At 30.6% G+C, this 17,552-nt stretch overlaps 1 protein-coding gene and 1 long non-coding RNA gene across 3 annotated transcripts in view; one reads left to right on the top strand and one right to left on the bottom strand.

Annotated features, from left to right (window-relative positions):
* Positions 1–17,552, bottom strand: part of LOC100159523 (cAMP-dependent protein kinase type I regulatory subunit) — a 108,120-nt gene that overhangs the window by 54,127 nt on the left and 36,441 nt on the right. The window contains exon 1 of one of the 2 annotated variants that reach the window (XM_001950323.5): positions 13,457–13,987. The exons of the other annotated variant lie outside the window; for it this stretch is intronic. Within the exon in view, the coding sequence (XP_001950358.2) occupies positions 13,457–13,471 (15 nt within the window). The 5' untranslated portion in view covers positions 13,472–13,987. Of the gene's footprint in view, positions 1–13,456; positions 13,988–17,552 lie in introns of those variants that run through there. 2 annotated transcript variants of the gene reach the window in all.
* Positions 469–17,552, top strand: part of LOC107884354 — a 19,207-nt gene continuing 2,123 nt past the window's right edge. The window contains exons 1-2 of the long non-coding RNA XR_001679850.2: positions 469–697; positions 14,662–14,668. This is a non-coding gene — a long non-coding RNA (uncharacterized LOC107884354). The remainder of the gene's footprint in view (positions 698–14,661; positions 14,669–17,552) is intronic.

Below are 17,552 nucleotides of genomic sequence, written 5' to 3'. Positions count from 1 at the left end.
TTAGAGATATAGGGGGGAGCATTGGACAATCGTCGGAGCGAAATATTTTGGAATGATTGGATTCTATTAATATTTGATTTTTTTGCCGCACCCCATAATTGTAGTCCATACGTCCACATAGGCTTGAGAAGAGATTTGTAGATTAGTAGTTTGATGTTAAGGGGGGAACACTTATTTCTAATTAACAGGGGTCTGAGAATACGCATGCGATTATTTAAGGATAGCCTTTTGGATTGAAGGTGGTTTTTCCACGTCAGTCTTTTGTCAAGGATTAGCCCTAAATATCTGACCGTGTCGGATGTGGGAATTGGTATGTTGTTAAGGGTAATGTTTGGGCATATTCCTTGTTTGAGCGTGAACGTTGTGTGTACCGATTTATTTTGGTTAATTTGGACACGCCATTTTTCATACCACTCAGACAAGTGATTGAGATGCATTTGTAAGTTTGATGATGCGATTACAGGATCTTCATTGATAGATAAAATGACTTTATCATCGGCATAATCAGCTACGATAGTTTGTCGCATGGTGGGTTGGTCGGCTACGTAAATGTTAAAGAGAAAGGGGGAGAGTATTCCACCTTGTGGTACACCAGCTTTGATTGGTGCGATTCCGGACGTCGAAGAGTTATATTGGACTTGAAAGTGTCTATCAGTTAGATAAGATTTAATTAGTAGAAATAATGACGAGGGGAGAAGTTGAAAAATATAATAGTTTTTCTTTTTATAATTTTAAGCTAAAATAATATTATCAAAGAGACACTACTATCAGGTGCAATTAAAGGATAACATTTCCAAATTACGTATAATAGAGGTCAGATTTCTGGATAGATTAACACTCAAAATACAAGCAAAAACTACAGATATTTTCTAAGACTACAACGATATATAACCCAATCTCAAATTAAATTATTTTTTATGCCAATGAATTTATCCTTCATCTTTGTAAAAGTAACGAATACTCGTGTATTATACACTTATTAGGAATTTTAAAACATTATTTCCGAAGAAAAAATGTAAACAGGTAGGTACTTATACATACTAATAATAAAAATAATAAAAAACATACAATTTACGTTTGATCTAGTACAATGCACCCTCGTCAAAAACTTATTTCGCACCGAACAACGTGAAACAATAAATGGTAACGTACTAATGTGTAAGCTATAGGTACCTCCTCCAATTCAACAATTATTTATATTTAAAAAATAATACATAACAACAACAATGATAATAATACAGCTATATAATCGTAAGTTTATTGTACTTTTGATTACAATAATAATGTACGTCAAAACGCTCAATAAAGAATGCCAAATCGTAATGATTATCGTGTATTAAATAGCTACGCGGGTTAACGATCCAATAACTTTGCTGTTGAGATATACGTAGGTGCACATAAGGAGACTAATAATAATAGTATGATATTATTATATCGTGATGCCTCGTGTTCGTGACTAGCATTGTTTGATGTCACGAATATAACATCCAATATGATTATCAAACGCCAACCGTTTTTCGTTTAATCAATTAAACCGAACGATAAAAAAACATTGTGAGGCGCACGTATGAGGGGAACGTAATAACAATACTTGGGAAACGGTTCTCGTGATCTGCAGTTATGCTGAATACACCTTGTTTAGACGCCAGTGTGAAGACGATCTGACGTCAGTTGACCTATCTATTTATAGTTTTAAATCCGGTAGCCAACATTCCTGGTGTATATATTATACAAACATGAAAAAACATAATTCGTTTCATATTTTTCAAACCCCTACCACAACCACAAATGAGAAGCACAAGGTTGAAGTAGGTAATATAAGTTACAAAATCACAACTTTATATATGTATAGGTGGAAATCTGTATCAAATAAATCGACTATTGCTAGTCGAGAGAACTACGTTGGAGATCATAAAATATAGTCCAACAAAAGAATATAAAAATAAGGGCCTTGAAGTGCATACACTATACATAGCCGAGAGCGTGTTTGTATGGATTTACAAAGAAAATCATGATTAAGTCTGCGTGCAAATTATTTAGTTCAATGAAAAGGTTGCGTATTTGCAAGAGTAGTGTTGACCTTTCATAGAACGGTAAACAAAATATCTGTAGGGCATTTAAACTAATAAATTAGAAAAATTTCATTTTATTTTTTTAAAGCGTTTACGGTTTTCCATCGATGCATTTAAATTAAAACACAGGGTACGCCAATTGTATTTTCCAGTCTTCCCAACACCGAAAAACAGGAAAATACGGTGCAGGCGCCAGGCTATATATCTATATTAGGTATATATAAATTTAAAAAAAATCTAATCTGAAGAGCTGGTGGTAAAATTATAACAGCATTCTGCAATAGAAACACGGGAACCGGAACAATATGCATATAAGTACACACATTTTAATAACTATTATATTCAATACATATTAAACATCACATAAAATTAAAGAAACAAATTTATTGTTTATTATTTTATTGGCTTATAATATATTATACATCTCAAATCATTCGGTTGGTTAAAAAATAATTGTGGTTATTGATACTCGAATGTTCAGTATTCTATTGTTTAATTTAAAATGTGCAAAATATTATACGTGTACTAGTACACGGCTATACTCAAAATAATATATTGTATTGTGGAGGATATTTCTGTGGACCCACCTACCTACAAATGATTACTAAACCTATTTAGTTGAAAATATAAAAACTGAATAAAAAGTCATCCCTATGTTATCCACTATAGGTACCACAAAATACATCAATGCATCACCAATATTCAAACAAAGGTTTACATATATTTCCAATTTTTATTAATTTTAGATGATGTCAAATTTATATTTGTCTACTATTTTTAAAAAAAATTGTCTGACACTATATAGTAGAAAAAATATCTTGTTTTAGAATAATAATGTTTAAGAATATGTATCTAATTTATATTCAAACATGAATACGATTTACAAGTACCATATACAATTATACATTAAATAAATACAATTATAAAATTTACACTAATATTAAAATAAATAATTATTAGGTAATTATAAATTTTGTTCTTATTATGGTGCAATCAGTAAATTAAGTTTGTGTGCAAGTACTTCATGTTGTCGTACGAATTATCAGTGTCATCCGAAATAGTACGTCTTGTGGAACACAGGGTTGAAGCAACGGTTTGTTTTTATTTATTATTTTTTTTGATGGATATGATTTTACTATAATTATATTATTTTGCGTAAATTATAATTGTTGATACTACTTTCGTACGTAATTACAACTGTTGTCATGATGTTGTCGAAAATACTTACCTAAACTATTTTTGAGTTTTTTATACACTTCTCGAAGCATAACTAGGTACAACTAAAAGTTACAGCTACAACAATTTACTACAACATCAAGTACAACAGAACCTGGCATTTCTTTGCTAATCTAAAACTTGGAAATGCATCTTTCTCATTAAATTTTTTTAATTTTTTTGATAAATAAAAAACAGATACCTACTTCGAAAACTATTAGATATCGTAATTTATAGTCTTATAATTTTGATACAAATATATTGAAATATTGAATATTTTTTTTTTAATCACTATAGTTGTACCTACCTACGTGACTGATCCATAATAAACATGAAAACGCAAAAAAAAATTTTGAGAACCTTTGATATAGGTAATACCACGTACCTTCATAGTAAATCAAAATGTATATAAATTGTATATTTAATATACCATGGGACAAAATGATTGTATTCGTATTGACGGATTACAATTAGACGAAAGTAAATAATATTTTATTCATATATTCTCAGATAATATTAAACACACGTTGGTGATTTTTTTTTTTATTAATTTGGGTTAAAAAAGTGACAGTAAAAGTAACATTAAATGCACATAATGGAATGTCTAAATGTTTTTCTCCAATTTTCATTGGATTATTAAAATGATAATTTCGAGGGTTATTTTGAAATTTAAGAGGTCATGTCAAAAAAATAAGTGTATTGTAGCGTTTATGGTTTAAAATGTTGGATATGGCATACATCCATTGCCGTTAAAAAATGGATCCATCCAAAGGGTCAATTTCATTTTTAACCCTAACCTTGGCTATAGTATAGTAGGTAGGTACCCAGTTACTAGAATTTCATGCTCACAAAAGGATTTTTTTTATACCTCGTTTTGTTTACTTATAAACAATTTCTCGGGTAAGTACTTTTAGAACATTTTTTATTTTAACAATGTTTTGTAAATTCAATGAAAAAAAAATATAACTAATTACATTTTAGCAAATATTTTATATGAACAAAATTATGTTAAACCCAACAATGTGTGATTATATAGGTAATAGACAAACGTTTTAATTGTTGTTAATTAAATTATCAAAATAATAATAAGAAATACATTTAAGAGACATGACAAACAAATAGTTATATATAAGTCATTAAGTCCCCCCCCCCTATATTATTGTAATCAAATTGTTACCAAAAACTAGTAAAATATAATGTATAAAGCTAATGCTACCGTCGCCTAAACTAAAGTTCAATTAAAAATAAAATAATAATAATAATAATAATAACTATTATATGTCTGTTAGATATGTATCATATTATAATATCTATAATAAAAAAAAAAATTGTTATGTTATTCTTTAATATTATTAAAAGGAAGTGTTTTACAAATCAATTACTAAAATGGCCATTGCTAAGTAATATATCGTTGGTGCTATATTGAGTTCCAATAGTGTTGATATTATCTTAAGTAATATTTATGTTAGAAATAATTCGCCCATATAAAATATCATCGTAATTAATAAAACATTTTAATCTATCATTATGCCCATTTGATTGACAAGGAAATTCGATACAGAAATAAAAACCATTGAGCAGCAATAGTAGACGTTAAATTTTGCCTATGACCTAAATGGATGGGCGCTAATGGAAAAGTGACGTATTTGGTTCATGCACCTCTTGTCATCGTGTAATGGTAATTTTTTTTTAATAATTATTATGTTATCGCATTGAAATATTGTGGATTATTTAACCAATCGGAGGTACCTATCTATTTTAGTAGGTTAAATATGTGTAGGTAAACTATGAATATTTTGTGCGTCGTAACTGGTGTGTACGTTCGACCAAATATATATATATATATATAATCACGCAACTCACACAACCTGGCCGGTGCGCGGGTGCGAAGCGGGAATTTCACATGCAAACACGAGCAGCTAAATCTTTGATTTACGATACACCTCCACCCACAGCATTTACAACAGCACGTTGTTCGAACTGGCATTCAAATATAATATACGAATGTGTGCGTCATTTTTCTCGCCTACGCAAGAATAGGATTTATGCGTTTTATTGTACTCGGGAAAAAAAATTACCCTACTTATGTAGATTTTCCGAACCTCTGAACACGTGAAAAATCTCGACGGTGCGGCGGCGGTGACGATACCTAAGACGGAATACTACTGCACCCTAACTTGTTAACTTTGTATGCTACGCTTGGACACTTGGTGTAAAAATATATATATTATATTGTATACACTATACAGAGTTTAACGGAAAGACCTGAAAAATGTAACTAACAACATAACTACATTAGGTAATAACGTATATTCTTATAAACATTAGAAAAAATTTTTTTTTTAATAGATACTATATTATTACTAGGGATGGACCGATACTGAAACCTATACTCGATATCGGCCGATATTGGTGGTATCGGGTTTATCGGTATCGGTTTTTTTTTTAAACCGATACCAAAAAAAAAAAAAACCAAATCTATCAGCATAATAGCATTGATTATAAATTGTAATGGTTAAATGTAAAATGATAATATTATTTCGGTTGATAGTATCGGTGATATTTTAGTATCGGTTCATTGTTTATGCTGTAAATGTTGGTTTACAAATATATAGGGTATCGGTTTTTTATCGGTTTCATATATCGGAATATCGGATATCGGTAAAAAGAGGTATCGGCCCAACCCTAATTATTACCTATATGATAAAAGAGTTTTAATTTATTGATAAAAACAAGTTTATTTTTAGTTTAGTTAATTACAATTGTAAGCTAATTCTATTACTCTCTGCAGTATAATATTTTTATTCATTATAGGCGCGTTTGGGACAATTTTGTTGATCTGGCCAAGATTAATATTTTTAGGAAGTATTTCGTATATAAAATCATTTTTTTCTCTTAAAAAAAATTCTGAAAATTAGTTTTGAGTTAATTTAAATTTGTCGGTTGACACTTAAATACACCTGTGATATATTATATTATATATATGTATATATTATACATATATATCATTCAATTAATTCACACGATAAAATCGCAATATTATAATTGTGAAGAGTGTTATACTAAAAAGAGCTCACTGCATAGGCATGGATGCTGCACAACCGAGGCCTGGGACTTGGCCACTTTTATACCGCGTTACAGAATTTATAAAATAGTATAAGCTTGCGTGGGCGACATTCCGGCAACCGTTGGGATATTCGGTAAAACATGAAGTGTACAAAATAACGTCGCCAGAAAAATTATAATATAAAAAGAAAGTCGTTGCGCAATACTATACCTATTGCGGCACAGTGTCATTCCGATGACAACGAGTGGAAAATATTCTCTAGCTACGGGATCACTGTGATATTGGTGCGAACTCTTCAGGATTGATAAAACAACACGGATTTCGATTCAAAGTCGTAGAAATAATTCGACAGCGGTGGCTTTCTTTCTTCACACAATATAATATGTAACTATACCTAACCGAGTGGAATGAAACAAATTCCACACAGATCACACCCCAACTGTATTGTTTCTGAATTTATAACACATTTCATTAGCGCTTTGAAATGTGAATTACCAAAAACAAGGCTTATTTATTTTTAAATATTTCGTCAAGGAAGTAATTATTATGATAATTATAATAAGTACCTAATAATAATTAAATCATAATTTTGATATATGTACATTGTACAATGCAACTACTGTTTGTTACTATACTTGCCATATTGATTGCTATTGTTGTATCTACCTGCAACGCACACTTTAGGTGTTAAGTGTAATAGAACATTTGACCAAGAAACGACACGATTCGATTTTAAAAAGTTCTCACAATAAGACGCATCGCTTAAATTGAAAAATTCTATATCGACCATAATTGAATGCAGATAATTGTTTTTGATTATGATCCGAGGAAACATTTGAACATGTACATACCTCTAACCACCATTGCAAGAGTTCACAGTTGGTCGACATATTATACGTTTGATATATTATATTATGGTATAAACTAAGCAAATCCTATATAGTATATTATGTTGATACTTGTTGAGTTTTACGTGAAATATTTAATATTTCAAATATTACATTTACAACGCAATAATAAAAGACAGAAAATTTACAAGAAAAATAATATACCGAATAGTAATATATTATAAAGTATACACATTTTACATTACAAACAATTGTACCTATTTTAATTAATTTTTAGTCCGAATAGATATAATGATGCATTTTATTAAAATGCTTGCAGATAAGCAATATATTATTTAGATAAATGATAACATCTAAAATCAAAAATTTAAATTTATTTCGAATAGGGAATTAAAAAAAAAAATCTGGATAAAAAAATTTTTAACTATTTCTTATGGAACAAATCATATAGAATCTAATAAAACATTATTGTTGTATTCCTACTTAATTTGATACCAATCAAATTGTCTAGTTTTATTTGTTTCAATCGATTAACGCGTTAGATGTTATAAGGCTATAACACACACCTTCCAGAAGCCGGGAATACAACCACAACATAAACGTGCGTGGTTCGGGCTAAAATGACAAAAATCAATAACATTGAGAAAAATAACACAACAAATATTGTTAATACAGTAAATATATCACAACGTATAGCCACAAATTGTGTTAGTCATGGCATAACACGATTTGAAGGTGTGATGTTGAAATTTCATAGTTGATTTTGAATAAGTATAAAATACGAAACCAATATAGAGAATGTGTAATACAGTTTTTGAGTGACAGCTTTTAAATTGCAATAGCTTCTTCGACTGGGGTCGTATTAGAAAATGACGTTTGATTTACGAACACCATTAGCCGTATATTGTTTATGTTTCACTATTATGAAAGTTTAGATTAGGTAGGATGTTTCGTACTAATTGAACTAAATGTTTCTTATAATAACGGTCTAACCATCTAATTATAATTCAATGTTAAATAAGTTTATATATTTTTTTTAATGCAAAACGACGCCGTGACATTATTGTGTTTATCGACCAAATATTTTTAGAATTCGGCTGTTTTTATATGAAACGTTTTTTATACAATTTAACAAAACAGTCAATACAAAAATCATTGTTTTATGAAATAATTAAAAAAATATATTTTCAACACACTCAAATATACATATGACATTGAATATACAATACGCATTAATTCTATTTAATAGTAGGTATTGGTAAGAACCGAAAAGGCATTTACAATTATTTTTACCATTTCAAATTTAAATGCGTGATAAAAATGAGTTAAACGTGTTTTAGGGGTGTTAACGTAAGTAATTAATAAACTGAGATCGAAAACGACAAATAATTATTAATTATCAATATTGATTCTAACTTTTTATTTTCCAATTTTGAACTATTATTTGTATATTGCTCGTGTATTAGATATTTAGATACCTACTTACACTATTTAAATTAATAATTATTTATATGTTAGCTTCCCCATTACACATCTTCCTTCCCTATCCCACCCAATTTTCTAAAGGATCACCGCCGACGCCACATGTACCTAACATATTTATTTATATGTACAAATATAATGATAGGACGTGTTTTTTTCCGCTGAAAAATTAAAACTTATTACCATCGGCAACGTCTCAAAATATTTTGAAATATTATGTTTTTTTTTTTACTATTTCAATGAGATAAAAAATATAATTTGTAAAAATGTTTCGATTTAATTTAAATGAAAAATATAAAGTTGAATATTATGGTGTCTTAGAAAAAATCGGTTTCATTCATTAACTTGAATAGGCACCTATTAGTTTTTTAAATCGTTATAGGTTTTTCTTTGTGCAATTAAAAACCATTTTTTCACATAAAATTATGTTCTTACAAATAAATAATTAATTTTTACACAATTAAATTATAGATACATGCTTTATAGGTAGGTACACCCAGGAACCTAACTTAATATGTATTATAATTTATAACCTATAAATGTATGCATTTTTATATCTTATTTATAAATGTGAATGATACCTATACTTACCTACCTACCTACCTACCTACCTACATTGAATACAATGTATAATTAAATACCTATGCATATAAAGGTACCTATACAAATATATATATTAATATATATATTTACAATTTAACACAAGTTTTATAAATTTAAAATTGCACAAATTGCGGTTTTTAAGTAAGTTAATACATTTTTTTTATGTGTTTGATCATGTATTGAAGGGGAAATACTATAGTTTCACATTAGGTGTTTCCACTCAATGGAAAGTTAAAACCTAATCGTCTATGTATAAATAAACGAGAATTGATGCTATGTTGTGTCTTACTGAATGTTGTATCGCAAGTGTTTTATTCTGGGGTGGATACCAGAAAACATGGAAAACGATCGGGATCCCCGATCCACGTTCGGCAAACCATACGCCGGTGCGTGGACGGCACGAGCGACTACCAGAATCTCGGAATCCCTGACAGCCTTTGGGTAAATTGAATTTTCGTAGAAAAACAACCATTTCCAAACTACGAGCCGTGCTGTGGTCCCGCAAAAACAATTCCTCGTAAACTTGCAGTTTCCACATCCATTTTGTGGTTTTACAATCGCAGGTTTCGTAAAAATACCTGACTATCCGATTCCACAAATGTGCGCACACGTAGTTTTTCATCGCGTCTCATTTTGTACGGCTATAGATTGAATAAGATACGACCGATACGAACCGTCGCGTTCGTATACCGTCTCGGACAATCCATGTTTTTCGCGTAAAGCAAAATATTCTTCGTCTCATGTAACCCGTTCCTTTCGCAGCCGTTTTCCTTCAAGTGGTAGAAAAAATCTAAAAAATGGTTGAACGTGAAATCTCTGGGAAATGTTGTCTGTGCGCCGCGGTGTAACAATTATTTTGTGTAGTGAAAATTTACGTATACCTATCGCAACCACTGCGGCCAGAGCGGAGACCACGGCGCGTCGACGTCCTGTTTGACACGCGTTCGCGTAATTCCACGTCTGGACCAAATTTTCGGAAATAGAAATGTTATGTTCCCATTTTTAGAGTTGATAAAATTAATAACTTAACACGTGTGAATTATTTGTACTATTTTTTGAAATATTAAAATGGTTTTTATAAAAAGTGATCTATTTGCATAAGAAAACATTTTAATGGGTGCCTATACTACCCCCATACCATTATCGTAACTATAAAATCGAAGATTAGTAATGAAAGTATAAGATCAGACGTTAAAAACATCAAAATAATATTAGAAAATTCCAATATCCAACTAAATTCATAAGAAATAAAATAAATAAAATAATACAAAAATATATAGGTATTAAGAGTATAACCAACAGTGAGTAACAATTAAAACTACCTACATATTTCCGAGAAAAAAAATGTATTAATAATATTGGCATCCGATGAAATATTGTTCAACCTATATGTATAAAAATATACATTTACATTTCAGTTTTTAAATCATAGAAAAGTTCATGTTTAAACCATTTTGATATGAATCGAGAAAGAAAAATGTCGATTTATTGAAGCAAACGTACAAAAATTCGACCACATAACAGTATACGACGTAGAAGACATGTAGACAGACAAATCGGACATCAGGATTCTTTTCGTTCCCTTCAAATCCTCCGGAATGGAAATGAAAACCATTCGACCATACTTGTAACGACGTAGCGTCAGATGTGTATAGGTCGGTACACTATACATATATGAAGAAGATAAATATAAACATATATTTTTAAATAATTTATGAAGTTCAGTGGTACAGACATTTCAAAACATTAAACATTTATTCACGGAGTCAGCGTTACTATTTCAAACTTACCGATTATATGTTGAAAAATAAAAGTTCAAATAAGATTCATGAGTACAATTTATCACAACGGAAATACTTAAAAGCTTAATAATACACCAAAGGCTTAATATTATTATTAAATAAAAGTTACATGTCAAAACAAATACCTTTGACAAAAAAAAAAAAAACACTTAAATATATATACCTAATAATATCTTTCATGCATTTAATATCCTTTTTTAAAATTAAGTTGTATTAATATGTATAATATATTGCGTATAAATATAAATATTAATTTTAATTAGGGGGACGGAGTGGCCGAGCAGTCTAAAGGCGTCGGTTGCGCCGCTGCCGTCGCTGGTTCGATCCTCAGCTACTGGGCGGCATTTTTCTTCGGGCAAATCACGGTGTTTGGAGAACAAGTGCCACTATCCCCCACCCGGGCATGGCAGATATCTACGGATGTCCACTTGAAAATTCTGCCAAACTAAAAAAACGTGTGCTCCCCCCTACCGTCCCAAAAACCTACAATACCACAGATAATTAATGGCCTTAGTTGCCGGGCTTAAGATCAATAAAAAAAAAAAATTAATTAAACTAATGACACAAAATTAAAATGTCACTAGGTAGATTGATTTTAATAAATATGGTAAAATTATAAGAATACCTGCCTAGGCACTATTATTAAAAAATCAAAATAGGTTTATAGAAAATAATACATTATAAACTATATTTATTTATTTTTATAGGTAGGTAATGAAAATTCGATTATTTTTTTATTTAATATACAATTTAAAATGATGAAACATGTTTATTATGGTATTACGTTGATATACGTTGATATATGATATACTTAAAACAATTTATTTGTACACAGAGGAAATGTTTACTGATGTGTCACTAATGTATTACTGCTACTAAATACACTAAAAATAAAAATAGATCAAACTTCATATCGTTATTTTATCTACTATATAATAAATAAATAAATAATAATATAATTAGCAAAAAATGTAATTGGTAGTGTATAATATATAAGTTAAGAAGATATTTTAATGTTTAAATATACCATTTTTGTTTACATTTTTTACTAATACATTTCTATTAAGATAGTATATGTTTTGAATATAACTGTAATTTGATGATTAAAATATAATTTACTTTACTAATAATAGTATGTGTATATTAAATATCAAATAAAAAAAAATAAAACACCTTGTCTCATTTATTACGAAAAATATAAGTGTCTCAACTTACAAAACGATATGAGATTTCATAAAGATACGTATTTATATATAATAATGTTGAAATATAAATTTCTTAATTTAATAAATAATGGGAAAAAAATCATTTATACTGTAATACGACGTTCATCATATTATATAAAGATATTTTTCAATATTGTGTATGTGATGTAAATGAACTCGAATGTTTTAAACAACATTTTTAAAATCAAATTAATGCATTTCAATATAATGTTGTACAATGTACATATCCAAGTATCCAATAATTACACATCCAAATAACCAATTTCAAAAAATATTTTTTTTTTTTGTTTAATTAAATAACCATTATTCATAACCGTCAACGAATAGTTAAATTCAAAGGACATTAACTTGACAAAACTAATCTGTTCAAACAAAACCACATTATATTTATTAGGTTTTACGAATTTATCGTTTGAAATAATTGTTATTTTTTTTTTTTTTTGTAATGTCATCGGATTGCTTTCTATACCTAGATCTAAGTAGTACCTAGATAGTAGCATAAGTATACTTAGACCTACCATATATATCTATAAGCTCAACGACCATAAATCGCATATAGGTTTAAACCAGTTTTTTTCCCACCACGTGATTGTACAATATATCTTTGGCACATACGCATATCTAATGCTCGTATTTATACACACACATGCGCTCGTATCTATATACAAATCGAATTATTTATCACACATACAAATGTAGTATAATATTATAATATACAAATACAAACCTTTCCCGAAGTTCATGTTTTATTCAAAACTAGGATAAACTTAATGAAAATCCGAATTTCACTTGTTTTGTGAATGTGCCAATAGGTTTTCATCTTTTCCCCCTTTCCAGTGTCGTAATATATATCTACCCTCGTTTTCTCGTAAAGTCCGCACGATTAACAATTAAAACAATTGTTTTTTTCCTCATCTTTTACCCGGTAAAATAATGAAATTATTATATACACCAACAATGCATGAAATGTGTCTTACGAACTATAGCCACAAATTGCGCACGCCCCATAACTCGATGATCATGTATGGCAAATTTTAAGCTATATATTATAATTATACACATAATATTATGTACACAACTATTCGTGTACCTAACCTTAATAATAACTATAAAGTAGAAAAAAATCGTTCAAATAGTATACCTTGGTGGCCGACATGATTTTACGTGGGAATTCGCAACGATGTCATAAAACGACGAATCGGACGGTATATTTTTGATTTTTTTCCTCGCAGTATACCTAATATAATACGGCTATTAATTATGGTTTGAAAAATCCAAAAATATATTACGAAATGACGATTTTTTTTTTTTTGTTATCAATCCAACGACGCGATATCGCGTAACGTGTTATCACGATAGTCCGTATTTAAATTTTTTTTAAACGTTTTTTTTTCTTTCTATTTAACTAGAATGGCGAAAAAAACGTTTGAAATTGTTTATTGAACAAGACAAATAAAAAAAAAACCCGTAACGTACTACAACCGTCGTGTTTTTTACAATGTTACCATATATACTATATCGTTACTATATCGCGGCGTATTATAATAATAATACAACATACGACGATGGGACGGCGTGTAAGCGCGGCACACGACACGAGACACCGGCGTCGGCGGCGGCGGCGGCAGCGTATCTATACTCTAGGCGACCGTGCGGGCGGCCAAACGGTACGAACGACGACGACGGTAACGCCGCCGCGAGGAGAGCGTAAAAGCGGTGGCGGTGGTGCGGGAAGTCCTCGGATGCCCGGCAGGGTATATATATATATATATATATATATATATATATACAAACATTTAATATATACATGTATATAATAATATATACACACACATTTATTATATATGTATATAATAAATATATAAGTACGCGTATACGTATGTATATAGGTATAGTACGCAGTATTGGTAGGGGCAAGCGGCGACGGCGGTGGGGGAACTTTATGTATTACGACGACGCCCCCTTTGGCGCTGCGAACGCGAAAGTTGTGCCGCCGCCGCTGCGCCGCCAGGCGGACAACCACCGTATCACGCGCGTCATAAACGCCCGCGGGGAAACCCGCGATCTCTGTATTATAGCCGTCCGTATACCTAATACATTTATAATAAAATTCATCGCGAACCCGCGGCGGCGGCAGGTAGGTAGGTAGGTAGGCGTATTCTTATTATTGGTATCTCGTCCAAACGAGACGTTATACCGGAATCATTATTACCGAATTCGATGCCAACATAGGGTGATTCACCAAGCATGCTCAGTGCTCACCCCCTTTTTATCTCATCAATAATTTAGTTATTCAAAATCAGATTTTTTGAATATACTTTAAGGTCATATTTTCAAATTATTGAGATTTTTTGTACTACTCAAGGAGTGTCTTGTGGAAATACAAACTTCTGTTTTTCAAATGAGAACATCCCTATTCAATTTTATAAAATATTACATACATCAGTATTAACCTTATTAATAATTAACCTTTTGTAGATCACGGACCCCCGATGAAAGATATCTAGAAATCACGGACCCCTTACCAAATTTTTTTCGAACACCTTTTTTTTTTACAAAACATCTCATGTTATCATAACCAAAATTATAATAATTATTTTATAAAACAAATTACCTAAGTAGACTTAAAAAAACATACACATTTATAATTATTAAATATTACAATTAATTTTTTATAAAAATGTTAAATAAAACTATAATTGGAATACGATCGATCAACTGCACTTAGTGGCAGTACCTAAATATAAGACTGTGGAGTACAGTGCTGTATGCGTGTAGATTTCGTATGAACAAGAAAAACTGATTATTTAATAAATATTAATAATACAATTATTTGGTATAGAATCCACTTATTATATATATGAAGAAAAAAAAATAATAATAATCCAACAATATTGTAATAATGCATTCATGTCACTTATTGACGTATGTTATGTGTTAAAACTGCCGCGGACCCCCGATATGAGTATCGCGGACCCCCAGGGGGCCGAGGACCACAGGTTAAGAACCACTGATATACAGTATAGATGGTTTTTCTGAAATTTTTAACGTATTAAAATCAAAATTCGTACGAGTAGTTTTTGAATTATTTAACTTTGTGTTCTAAGGATAAAAGGCCCGTGGTAATGGGTTTATAAGATATGGGGGGGAGGGCTATGGTTATTTTAAATTATAGTCATTATTATTAATAATAATATTAATATCTATCAATGTTAAAAATTTGTAAAAATGGCCCAAGTACAATAAATACTAGATCCAATTTCATGTCTATTTAAGGAAAAATGGGAGTGAGCATGCTTGGTGAATCACACTGTATAGTGTATATATAGCAATAATAATTATATACATAATATTATTATAATACGTACAAACATGCACAAAACGTTTACGTATATATATGCGTAAGTAACGTGGGGGGGGGGGGGCAGGCGAGCTTTGCATTTGGACACGCACGCTGCAGCATATTATGATACCACGGTCTTATTATATTATACCTATAGGCACATACCGCGGTCTCAAACCTAGTCTGAAAGGGAAACTTGAACAGTATACGATAGAAAACAACATAATATAATTTGCGATACCTACTAAATAAGCGGTATGGGTACCTACGTGCCGATGCGTTTCGCGGAGCCTCGCGTGCAACTATCCCGTCCCATCCCTGTTTATAGTGCGCACACTTGAACACTTCGACGGGGTGTCTGCGATGGATGATTCAAAGTTCATCGCTTAAAACTTTAGGTGCCACCAAGCGGTGCACGTTGTTATTGCGGCAATTAATGGAATAAAGTATTATAAATTGTTTGTCACGAACAAATAGCAACTGTTCTTTGCGCACAAGCGTTCTCAAATTGCTATATAAAATCTAGTGAGCTGTATACACCGACTAAAATAATAAATATGCGATGCAGCGGCGACTGGGCGACGACGGGCAGTGGCACAATTGGAGGAAAGAATTACTAATGCATACTACACTGAACTGCAACGACCCGAATTGTCTGTACATTTTGAAACACGAATATGAATGTTTTATAATTTTAGAACCACCGAGATTAAGTTTCAATAATCTAAGATCCGGGGAAATTTACCATGACAGCATTTCAAGAAACTGTTTGGAAATTCTAAATTAGTAGTAAGGACTACAGATTCGGTATTACGCCATAGCATAAGTCAGAGATAAAAATGTATAGATAATTAATAAGATTTGACGGTGTACAGCGTATACATATTATAATTAATTGTTGCATGACGCATCACGATATCTAATAACATAATGTAATGTGATGTTCGCGGTAAATTGAGGGTTGCTGATCTTTCTATACATACTATATGTATGTATATATATATTTAATATTATATATTATATACACATCACAGCCGTAGGGTAGATGTATGGATAGGGTACTGTTTGAGGCATATAGTCAGTGCTTGAGAAAAGCATTGAAGTGAAAACCCGACGAGTACCTACCTTTATAATATTATCTATATATGGAGACGAACAGATCATATGATAGAGTGGAAACAACAACCTTTAAACAAAATATTATTATTCTTTACAGTAAAGAATTTGTTCTATTTTTTTTTTCATATATATAGCCGAAGAATTTTCAAAATTAAATCGCCTAACAGGTTGAGTATAATGAAGGAGCCCAATGAAGTTTTAAAAACAAAAACATTAGTGCTTAGTAGATTTTTTTTATAACATAGACAAAGTATTGTTAGACCAGTAAAATAAAACAATAATTATCTACTTAGTTCTAGCTGTACACAGATATATATATAGCCAATAAAAGATGTTCTGATTTTACCCAGTAACCAATAAACTAAATTAATCAATTTATAAATTGAACACACTTACACACCTATGGCCCGGTTTTCCAGTAGAGCAATAATAGCTATGCTAAAAACTAAACAATAAACCTACTAGGTATACGTCATAGCTATAATTTATAAATGTATAGCACCTGAGTATTAATATTGAAAAATACGATATAAGCTAAAATAATTTTGTATGTTTATTAATTTTAGATTCTGAGTGGAACGATGAATGTATTGATTTTACAATGATGTGTGTTTTTTTTTATTTTTTTTTAAATTTTTTTTTGTGTCTGTGTACACGATAAGTAGTCGAAATAATGCTTCGATTTTCACTTCAGTATCTTTGTTCGATGGAAAGTGAATATTCGTTGGTGCATTGGGAAGGTAAAAATTTAAAATTCCCAGTAATTTTCAAAAGC

This window comes from Acyrthosiphon pisum, chromosome A1 (assembly GCF_005508785.2).
Source record: "Acyrthosiphon pisum isolate AL4f chromosome A1, pea_aphid_22Mar2018_4r6ur, whole genome shotgun sequence".
Taxonomy (NCBI): Eukaryota; Metazoa; Arthropoda; class Insecta; order Hemiptera; family Aphididae; genus Acyrthosiphon; species Acyrthosiphon pisum.
The sequence above is the reverse complement of the archived record's forward strand: the minus strand, read 5'-3'. Positions and strand labels throughout refer to the sequence as shown.